Here is a 10,902-nt window from a genome sequence, read left to right as displayed (position 1 = left end):
CATATACAATAAAAAGATGTACAAAAAAAGAAAAAGACAAAACCCAGTCATTCATATCCCTCCTCCCTCCTCCCCTCCCAGCCGGACGTGTACTGTCTTACAGAAGGGGACCCCAACCCACCCACCGTACACGCCCGGCTGGTTCCACCACCTCCTCCCCAGTCAATCTACCGGTGTCCCACAGAAGGGGACTAGAAGGATTCATCCTCCTCAAAGATTGTCGGAAGCTTGTCGCCGGGGTTGCGGGCGGCGAGCTGTCCTTGATATGACTATAAACGTCTGTTAGAAGGCCAGTTCCCTCAGCCCTATCTTCGATAGGGTTATCGTACCAGACTGGTGGCCAGGTGATCCCCAAGCCACCCCCAAACCCGGGAAGACAGGTCTCAGCTTCTTCTTTGTCCTGCTGAGCCCGTATGGAAATCGCCATCTTCCGACGCCATTCTTGTCTCTGGCGCCGGAATCGGATGTGGCGGACAAGGCGATGTATGAGGATTCCTCTCAACACCGCCAAAGGAATACCTAGCCGAAGCCTAGGCCAAAAGCAAGCCCGAAGGCCGCAGAGGAGATGTGTGCCCCGCTGTTGGCATTGATTGGTAGGGCCTGACAGCCCTGCATAGGGACTGCCAGGAGGCAGAGGACGAGTACAATGAAGGTGTTCATTGTTGTAGCGTTGGTTTGTGATGTAGAGGTTTTTGTGAGGTGGAGGTGTTTCTTGTGTGAGGTTTGGATGATCAGAAGCGCTTTCTTTACTGAGAGAGGCTTTTTAGTGAGATGGCTTTGATTGAGATGAAGTTGACTTGGGGGGAAGAACTCAAGAACGCAAGACGACATAAATCGGTCATAATAAAATCACCATCAGGAGCAGTGCACCACTCAGTATCAAACTCCTAACTCTAGGCCTGAACTCCTGAGGCTATCATAGCAACATTGTTATGTTCAGATATACTGTTAGGGCTTCTGGTGCGACGTTGTTGAAGCAATTCGGGGAGGTGTAGTAGAAGCGCGCGTACGGCAACTACCCTATGGACTGTCACTCCTTCCGTTTCATTTCTACATCTGCAGAGCCTGTACAGTCTGCTACTAGTTAGAGAATAGCTAGCTGCAGATGGAGAGGAATGCTGGCGCTACTAACCTAACATTCCAAGACAGCCAGCTTCTATAGTATCGTTGACTCCCCTTTAGCCGAACGGGTTGACCCAACTCATCTATCTATCCTCATCTTGCGAAAGCTCTGCTCCAGAAGCTGTTCTTGTCCGTGATCCTTCCATCAGGAACAGCTCTATCTTCATTCTGCATAAAGATGACACCTAAGGATAGGATACGAAGGATACAGATTAGGCCAGTATCAAACCAATTGATTCGTTTCATCTGATCAAGCTCCTCCTCGACTAGTCTAGAACGCGTTCTTGTCATTATCTAAATCTCCTGAATGGAACTATTATGTACTTGATATCGTGGCGGTTCAAGTATACAGTACTGAGATACCTATCCTCCAGACTCCTTATATCAAACGAAAGCGAACAATTCGGGGTCTACCGACGAACTGCGTGTTGATTCTACCAGTACAGAGGCCAGCAGCGCAATTGATACAGACTGAGAACGGTATCTTGAATTATGTTTGGCAGATTGGAACGCAAGGGGGGCGTTGCTATACATGACACTCTCTAGAGTAGACAGTGTGGGAGTATGCGGTCGGTCCTCGCCCTCTTCTGACGGCTGTATTATCCGAACAATCCCAGTACATGCCCAGCCCGGAGGGGAAAGGAGGAAGGAAAAGGGATATAGTGAAGATCAAGGAAATCAATCCCGGAAGACACATCTCTGCCTCTCGAATGCCTCGGATCTGCTTTGTCGGCTACCCAGTCCGAGAATGGCCCTGCAGTTTATAGTCATGGTGGCATTCGTCAGGAATCTAAGAGTCCACTGACACATCCATTATTGCTTGCTACACTGCGCTTCGAGCTGCTTCTGTTCTTCCGCAATATCGAATGTGTATTTATATGATCTTCCACCGGAGAGCTGACTTCGGTCTGTACTGATCTTATAGGTCTATACCTTGTTCACATATTCAGTCTCTTCTGAGCGTTCACAAAATGTACGGATACAGCTGTCCATTGAATTACTGCCTGAAGTATGAACAGAATTCTGGTGATATTTCTATTTATACTTAATCCCTCTGGACATATCCAAAGAAGTTTCAAGCTCCATTGGAAATCATATCGACATGTGCTAGTACCTACTCAAAAGGGGCTCGAAATATGCAGTAAAACTATTGTTGGAAGCGCTGCAACACCTGCCCTCCTCACAGAAATATAGAGTAACATTCCCCTGGAGTGGGTTTGGTGGAAAAAGGCAAGGCTATGGGAGATCATTTCCGACCTTAAGGGGTGGACTGCATAGTGCATCCCCCTTGCCTAGGGGTCGTGATAATCCAACCCCAAGGGTTGAGAATACAAAGGCCGATTCCAAATTACGTTTATAAAGGAAGAAAAAAAAACCACCACAATGGACCTGGGTGTTATGTTATTGTGACAAAGGCGTCATGAACTCTGCAGAGCCCAAAACCATTACTCCTACCACCGAGGATGTGCGCGAAGATGGTGCAGGCGGCGTTCCTAATGAGCCACCGCAGCCGTTGTTTAGTATCCTATCGGAAAAGGAGAAGATCTTTACCATATGCACCTGCTCCATGGTGACTTTCCTGGCCCCGGTCGCGGCCAGTATGTATTTTCCTGCTCTTGGACCGCTGGCAAGAGATATGCATGTGTCAAGCTCCAAGATCAGTCTGACGATAACCTCTTTCAAGGTATATCTACTCAACTCCCTCTTTAATCATCGCAGCTAACATCTGCAGATTGTCGAAGGCGTTGCGCCCTTGCTAACTGCCAGTTTCTCCGATCAAAATGGACGTCGACCAGTCCTTTTGGCCTCTGTACTCATCTTCATTGGTAGTAATGTTGGACTAGCACTCCAGAGCAGCTATGCAGGTCTGGTCACTTTACGATGCTTCCAAGCTTTGGGCAGCAGTAACATATCGCTCATTTCAAACGCGGCTGTCGCCGATGTGGTTCCCCGGGCAGAGCGAGGCAGATACATGTTCTATTCCTCTCTTGGGATGAATCTCGGCCCAGCGCTCGGGCCAACTCTTGGAGGCATTTTGACGCAATTTCTTGGATGGCGAAGTATATTCTGGTTCCTTTCTATCTTTTCAGGAGTCATGCTTTGCGTTGTTATGCTATTCCTTCGGGAGACTTGTCGAGCCATAGTGGGCAACGGCAGTGTGTCTCCCCAGCCTTGGAACCGCTGTGCCCTGCAATTTCTCCGCCTGGACAAGCAGCATGCCCCAGATTATGAGACGCGAGTGACCACTAGACGCCGACCAGGGATTCTTGCTACGTTAGGAATCCTACTAGACAGCCATATTAGCCTTCTGCTCCTTTGCAACGCACTCTGTTTCTGCGGGACCCAGGCGATATTAAGCAGTCTCCCCGTTCTCCTGGAGAGGAAATACCAACTCCGCCCTTTGCATATTGGCCTATGCTATCTTCCCTTCACGGCTGGGAGTATACTAACCCGTTGGAATGTTGGGACCCTGGTGGATCGGAATTACAAGCGTCATGCGCATAAAGCCGGAGAGGAACTTCGACCAAATCAGCAAACACCACAACAACTCCGTCGCATGCCGCTAGAAAAGGTTCGGTTGGAGCTAGCATTGCCGTCGTTATATCTTTCAGGCGTCTGTCTTATAGGCTACGGTTGGATCATGTATTATGACGTGCATCTTGCAGGCCCCCTGGTTTTGTTGTTTCTCTTTGGCAATGCAACAACCGGGGTTAACAACAGCCTAGTGACGCTGGCGATTGACCTGAATGCCTATCGTCCTGCCGCTACAATGGCCGCTATGAATACTGTCAAGTCCCTCGCCGCCGCAGGAGCCGTTGCAGCGGCGGTGCCATTGATCGATGCCATCGGCATTGGCTGGGTGGGGACCTTCATCGCTGGATTGTGGTTCCTTGCTTCGCCCACTCTATGGATTCTATATTGGAAAGGACAGCGTTGGAGGCAAAGGGAGTCTTCCGAGCAGGACTGAAAGCTTCAAATTCTCAGCGACACCAACCTAAGCAAAGGTAATTCGTGGTGTTAGACTGGCGGTACCGAAGCAAACAACGCGTGCAATTTTGTCATCTTCTTAGAATATTTTCGCTAGACTATCTTGAAATTGATCTGGGTCTCACATCATGCCACCCCAATCCCACGCCCTTCGGGGAGTTTCTTCTGTCCCAACGTCCGTATCACAAAATTCGACTCCCGCAGGCAATGGCGGTTCTTCTGGTAGCGAGAAATATTTCTCCTCCATCTTCCTTCGCAAGGGTTTGCCTGACGTGGTTTCCGGGACTTGCTCATTGTCGTGCAAGGTGCGCAAGAGCGTCGGCAGTTTGTATCGCTGCAGCTTGTCTTGCAGATCGACTCGAATCTGGGATAGACTTACGGCAGCCTTTGAAGTCTCTGGGCGGATTACGGCAGCAACTTGGCGCATATAATGGAAGCTGGCTGAGAGACGTAGGCTTCTGAAATGTATGGGAGCTCGATGAGACGGGCCTCGACTTCATGGACGGGTACCCGAAGCCCGCGATATGGGATGACTGCCCGTAATTTGGCCTTGGTTAGTAATGACGCGGACGCGCGCAACGATTGACAGGGTATACCGTACAGTCAGTGGAAGATCGGCCGTCAATCACATACTGATCTCCGACTAGATGTCCAAAATCCCCGGATTTGTAGTATCCTTCCTCGTCGAAGACGGCTCGAGTTGCTGCTTCATTGCCGAGATAACTGCGGTTAACCATTAGCATTTTGGTTACTACCACACACACACAAGGGAGGGAAGTTGGTTCCGCCTCACTGTGTAAACATAGTAGCGCTTTTGAGCAGGATTTCTCCATGGTCGCCGTCAGACAGTTTGACTTGGACGCCACGGCAAGGTTTTCCGATGCACCGCTGACGGAGTATATGGTCAGCCAGGAAGCATTGCATCCCGTCCCTCGCACGATTCACTTACCTCTAAGTTCGGGTCAGAGTCTTCCGTCGTTTCCATGGCTGCAGTCACCTCGGTAGAGCTGTACATGTTTCTCAATGGGCGTCCCAGCAGCTCTCTCCAAAATCCCATGACTGTGGGCCAGGTGACTCCTCCAGAAACAATGACCCGCTGTAGCGCCCGAACGCCTTTCACATACCGACTACGCTGCTCGACCGGTAAGCAATCTATATGCTCCTCGAAGTACTTCATCAACTGGGCATATGTTCGCGCGGGTGCGCCGAAATGGGACACGCGGGCGGTGCAGAACGACTCCCATATCACACGGGGATCATTTTCGATGACCTCGACGCGCGTCCCAGCCAGACCCGCCATATCAGATTCATAGCCGCACCGACCCAATGTGGTGACCGGAAAGCCAGCACGACATGGTTGCTCGGAAAACACGGCGGGCTGGTATACCAAACGCGTCTGGGGCGCACCACACCCTTTGGGGGGCCGGTGGTTCCGGACGTGAATAGGAGGACGCCAGGGCTGGTCGGGTCCAGCATCATTGCTGGATCAATCCGGACCAGAGGCCTTGGGGCCGCAGGGGCGTTGTTGACTGCAATCGGGATGATGGCGACGGACTTGTTGCGCGCGGCGTAGTAGCGCGCGATTTGGGAGCCTGGGCCTCGAATCGGGGTGAAACGAGCATGCATGATGCATTGGTCGTTTCCAGAAGGTGGCAGGCCTCTTCCGGGGCTAACGTACTGGCTGTTTTTCCATCATGCAAATTAGATCGTGCCCGAATGTTCCTTGTATAGTTAGGGTACGCTTTCTTACAAATCGGGGCAAACGCCCCTCCACATGCCAGTGTCGACAAGGCGGCTACGATGTAGTCATAATTGCCCGGAGCGAGAACGATTACGTATGGGTTTTCCGGGTCAATTCTGCGCTGGGCGTCAAACGATGATGCGGGCAATGCTTGGAAGATTTGGTGGCGCATGTGAAGTATATCAGTCAGGAGCTGGCTGCAGTCGGCTTCCACGCCATTCTTGGGATCATGGACCAGAACATGGCGAGGATGTGCCGTGAAGGAGTGCAGGAGGTGATCAAATAACGGCTCGTTAGGCAGCTGTTCGATAATTGGGGCCATGATGGATAATTGGATCAAGATAGTAGCTGTTCAGCATCGGTGACAGTCAAAGATTAAATGCGAATCAAAGAATCCGCAGCCACGACGGAGTCTGACCGTTAGTATGGCCCCTTGAGTGACTAGTCAATTCCTCAGTCAAGGCCGGGATGTGATACTTTTTGGCCTCGCTCCTTGCAGATCAGGCTCGTTTGTCATGCATGAAGCAGTGTGGAATGTGCATCTTGTCCAGAGTTCTGTACGTATCATAAACCCAGGGAGCTACCGCTGATCGACCAATACGATTACACTAACGATCTTTGAAGATCCTGTCTGTTTTTTACGTAAAGGAAAGCAGGGAGAACAAGAAGAAATCCATTATTGGGACTTTGGTCCTCAATATCCAATAAGTCATGGTGGCGCGCACGCCCTCAGCTGAATGTCCCATTTGGGCCAAACTCGTCCACAATCCATTGACAGAACGCTTCGAACTGCGTCCTCCATTGGCGAAGACGCATTGCATTCAACCCATTGCCCTCACTTTCAGAGTTCTGCAGATGTGACTGCCACTCCTCGGAGGAGAGATCCTCGTAACAGCTCCATCGAATGGAATTCTGAGCCATGGCAGCCAAACCCGCCAGTCCCATGTTCTCAAGCCCCTGCAAAGTCTGCCAGAATTCGACGCTCAGTCCACTCATTCCTTGCCCGAAGATCGCCGGATCATCGTTGCATAGGCAAACTGAGACGCCCCTGGCCAGGAGTGCTGGCAGAGGATGCGTTTGGATCGAGCTGGTGAGACGCAGGACCTCGTTTGAGACGACGCAGCATTCGATCGAAATGTTCTTCTCCTTGACGATATCAATCAACAGCGGATGTTTGTAGAGAGAAAGCCCGTGGCCTATCCGGCGTGAATCCAGCAGGACTGCATCGAATAGGTTATGGTCGGTTGCATCTCCATCGCCCAGACATTCGCCCGCGTGGAAAAAGAACGGGATCTCAACCCCTTCCTCGCCACACCGTTGACGAAACCACAGTAGGACCGGAACGAGGTCAACTAGGGCTCTCCGGTCTTCTTGCCCCACGAGGTCGAACCCGCAGATGAGCTGGGGGAACTGCTGTTTTGCATGAATGCAGCGCTCCATCCGAGCCACTAGCTCTTGTTCTGAAGATATCCGGGGCGCTGTGTAGATGATGCGAGCACCGTAGAAGTTCATACCGACCTTGGTTTGTTGGAACGCCAGGATTTCCTCGCGCACAACCTCGAGTAGATATCCATGGTCCTCATCCGGGGTATCTTGTGCTTCGCGCTGGAAGGGAATCGCCGACCCCATGCGGAGCTCCACGTATTGGATCCCATCATCAACGAGTTCTCTAAACAGTCGGTGTAAGGCGCGGCGGAAGATGGGCTCGTAGAACGCCATGCTGATTAATATGGGAAAGATCTGCTTGAACCGATCCCAAACAGCATCCGCTCCATCATGGACGTTGCCAGAACGGTCAGCCCCGATAGTACATCTCTTTTTCACCCAGGAACGGAATCCCGCTTCACCACCGTGTGGAAATGCGTGCGCCGCAGAAGTGACTGGGACCAATGACCCAGACTCGTAGTCTACGGTCCAGATTGATCCTTTCCCTTTCGGGCCCTTGGAACAGTACCGAAAGGAGAAGGGCTCCTTGTCGAAATCCACCGATGAGATGATCGCGTTCTTAGCGTAAATATACATCCCGGGGGTAGCTAAACACTGCGTGACCAAGTGGTCCACATCGAACAGGGCCTCGAGATGCGCATGCAGAAGTGAGCCCTTCGGCATCCGACGCACTATCTTCCATAGATCGGTGGAGTGCACTCGGCTCTTGGCCGGATTGAACATCGCTCCTGGCGAGGTAGTCTCCCTCGCTAGAGCCCTAGCGCTCATGCTCAAATCATGCGTGAGCTCTCGCGCCCGGATGGCAGAGACAATGTTGCATGCTTGGACGACTGTTGCGGACGGAGAACACTGGAGGAAATGGTGGTCTGATCTTGGTCGTTAGCGTCAGTCTAACTAAGCGTGAATTGAGAACTTGGGCCATGAAACGGACCATGTCGCTGCTTTCTCTCTTCTTGGATCAAGGCATCCCTCTTGGTCAGATACTGTCGGAGAGCTGTGTCATCGCACAGCTTGGCGCTTCTCTCCCCGTTTACTTCCACTCCCATTTTCGGCTACGGAGGAGCGATCTGCAGGGGTTAAGTTATGGGTGGCAATGATTGCTTTTTCAAGTCGGGTGAATAGAGTGGAAGAAATAAGTAGCTATCTTGACGGCACCCAGTGGGGGCTTGAATTGCCCTTTATGTCTCTTCAACAAGCGGGCCAGGCGATGATTTCCTTGGCAGAGTTTTACACGCCTTATACATAGAATAAAAGCTTTATCAAGTACGTACACTGGTCTATTTCATAAGCTCCTTGGCTTAGTGATTATTGAGCACTCACTGAGCATGACTTACTCTTCTCAAGAGCGCTATATACCACGGCGGAGACTTGATGATGTATATCTGCCTATCTCATGCTTTTTGTTGGCAGTATGACTATAGTTAGCAATGTCTCCTGCTTTTACGCTTTGATCTCTGCCAAAAATGCCATCCCCAGAGTTACATCGACAGGGCTGTCATACTTGGCATAACAGCTGGAAAAGTCGGTGTATACCCTGTAGATCAGAGTGATTCATCACCCACGGCAAGGTACCCTGGCAAAGAGATGCAAGGGTAGGGAGCGGTGTGATGGCAGCTCCATACTTCAGTCATGAGAATTCCATCCTGGCCTAGGGGACAAGGGTGGGCTCGTATAGGTGATCGACGTATGGAAGATCACCACGTATGTCAGGAATCAGAATGGAAAAGAATGCAGTACCTCAGACAAAGAACACGCAACATAGTTGAGCTCCAATGGCAAATTCCAAAGAAGCGAAGTCTCCGATGCATCTCTAGTGATATGATGTCTATGGAAGTAAGTCCTGTGGAGAATGTAGATCCGGCCGAATCCGTCCGTCATACGAGACTGCGAATACATTGGAAGTATATCGGGATGATGCCTCATCTCTCCTACCCCTTGCATCCGGCATGAGCAGCCAAGGCAATAGCGTCAAATAGGAGTTCATTCTCGTTCTCAGTCCTGCCTGTGTTTACCTTGTGTGTGGGCCCTTGTAATTTGCACGACTGATTATACTTCCGCCTCCCCAGATGTCAGTAGATATAAGCTCTATGGCGTCAGACTCCTTCACGATTGCGAGTCCAAGCTAAATCCATCTCCATTGGTCTATTCTATATACTATACACGGCGAAGAAGAACTATGAAACCATCCACCCCGCGTCGATTCTACCTCATCACATACCCGCGCACCGGGTCCAACCTGCTCGTCCGCATGCTGGGGCTGGACAACCAGCCACACATGAGAGGCGGCAATGACCGCGGCGGATACGTCTTCCTCCCGGTCGTCAAGCTGGTAACCGAGCTGGGGCTTCGCAAAAAAGAGGTGGAGGACTGGACCGAAGAGGAGATCATGCAGGTGCGTCGCAGCTACCAGGAATGCTTCGCCGAGTTCCAGGAGTACCTGGACCAGGCGTCCGCGGACGAATGCTCGGTCTTCATCAAAGAACATGTCCATTTCCTCATCGACCCGACAACCCTCAGCAAGTTCACGTTCCGCGGCACCCCCAAGCCGTCGTGGATGGTGCAGCATCTGCCCGAGTCGTGTGAAGAGAAGGCTGCTCGCTTCCTGCGGAACCAGACGATCCTTCCGGACGAGTTCCTGCGCAGCTGGCTGCCGACCTTCCTCATTCGTCATCCGGCGTTGGCGTTCCCGTCGCTATATAGGGCGCTGCTGGAGCTCGAGGGCACGGGCAACCCGTGCGAGGACGAGCAGCTTGGAGAGCATTGCATGACGATGCACTGGACCCGGAATCTCTACGACTGGTATGTGTGGCAGGGGAACCGTGCAGGCTGGCCGATTGTGCTGGACGCAGACGACATCATGACGGACCCGGGGCTGGTGAGTGAGTACTGTCAATTACTGGGCATGGACCCGTCGCTCTTGAACAGCTCGTGGACGCCGGTGAGTAAGCAGCAGCTGTCTCACATGGACACTTTTACCAAGCGATACCTCAGTACGTTGCTGGCATCGGGGGGCATTGTCGCTGATAAGATCGCGGGACATATTGATATTGAACTGGAGGCCAAGAAGTGGTGTAGCGAGTTTGGCGAGCGAGCTGGAAAAAGACTTGAACGGTTGGTTCGCGAGGCAATGCCCGATTATGAGTTTCTGAAGGCCAGGCGATTCACGGCCAAGCGTCATTTCCAGAAGAATGCACATGGAGTATTGTGTCGAGATGGGAGCGAAATGCCTTAGAGCGAGAGACCAAGTCTATTTCTGTTCACACGGCGTTGGTTTATAGGCACTGCATTTCTATAGCATGTAGAGACAAAATGGTCTCTCTTCTCTCTTCAAATACCATATCCTTAGTAATTTTACCATAGTTTAGATTAATTGACCAAGAATCCATGAGCAGCAGAGAACCACCAATATAACCAGGACTACCCATTTTTCACAGATAATCCACTCTAGACCATGCCGATCAAACTAGAGCATGTAGTAGACACCGCTATTTCCGCCCAGTAGATCTATCTATCCATTGGCCTTTAGACAGACGACGTAAACTCAGACTAGCACTGCAGCCACATAACCCTTAACCCTTCGAACCCTCCTCCGTACTTATATAAGT

General features: G+C 51.3%; 5 protein-coding genes across 5 annotated transcripts; 2 read left to right on the top strand and 3 right to left on the bottom strand.

The window, feature by feature from the left end:
• Positions 1–191: 191 nt before the first annotated feature.
• ANOM_011380 (uncharacterized protein) lies at positions 192–427 on the bottom strand (the record flags this gene model as incomplete). Its single annotated transcript, XM_015556636.1, has 2 exons — positions 192–269; positions 335–427. 2 exons carry the CDS (start codon positions 425–427, stop codon positions 192–194), a joined length of 171 nt encoding a protein of 56 aa, XP_015401156.1.
• A 2,115-nt stretch (positions 428–2,542) lies between these two features.
• Positions 2,543–4,090, top strand: ANOM_011379 (uncharacterized protein; the record flags this gene model as incomplete). The annotated part of the gene is made up of 2 exons (XM_015556635.1): positions 2,543–2,806; positions 2,855–4,090. 2 exons carry the CDS (start codon positions 2,543–2,545, stop codon positions 4,088–4,090), a joined length of 1,500 nt encoding a protein of 499 aa, XP_015401159.1.
• Positions 4,091–4,231: 141 nt separating this feature from the next.
• Positions 4,232–6,173, bottom strand: ANOM_011378 (uncharacterized protein; the record flags this gene model as incomplete). The annotated part of the gene is made up of 6 exons (XM_015556634.1): positions 4,232–4,565; positions 4,744–4,833; positions 4,904–4,998; positions 5,060–5,470; positions 5,518–5,791; positions 5,851–6,173. 6 exons carry the CDS (start codon positions 6,171–6,173, stop codon positions 4,232–4,234), a joined length of 1,527 nt encoding a protein of 508 aa, XP_015401160.1.
• A 407-nt stretch (positions 6,174–6,580) lies between these two features.
• On the bottom strand, positions 6,581–8,343 carry ANOM_011377 (CECR1 family adenosine deaminase; the record flags this gene model as incomplete). The annotated part of the gene is made up of 2 exons (XM_015556633.1): positions 6,581–8,163; positions 8,229–8,343. 2 exons carry the CDS (start codon positions 8,341–8,343, stop codon positions 6,581–6,583), a joined length of 1,698 nt encoding a protein of 565 aa, XP_015401157.1.
• A 1,130-nt stretch (positions 8,344–9,473) lies between these two features.
• On the top strand, positions 9,474–10,529 carry ANOM_011376 (uncharacterized protein; the record flags this gene model as incomplete). Its single annotated transcript, XM_015556632.1, has 1 exon — positions 9,474–10,529. The coding sequence occupies one exon, from the start codon at positions 9,474–9,476 to the stop codon at positions 10,527–10,529; it is 1,056 nt and encodes a 351-aa protein (XP_015401158.1).
• Between the last annotated feature and the right edge of the window lie 373 nt (positions 10,530–10,902).

This window comes from Aspergillus nomiae (assembly GCF_001204775.2).
Source record: "Aspergillus nomiae NRRL 13137 chromosome Unknown contig00658, whole genome shotgun sequence".
In the NCBI taxonomy this organism is placed as follows: domain Eukaryota; kingdom Fungi; phylum Ascomycota; class Eurotiomycetes; order Eurotiales; family Aspergillaceae; genus Aspergillus; species Aspergillus nomiae.
The sequence above is the reverse complement of the archived record's forward strand: the minus strand, read 5'-3'. Positions and strand labels throughout refer to the sequence as shown.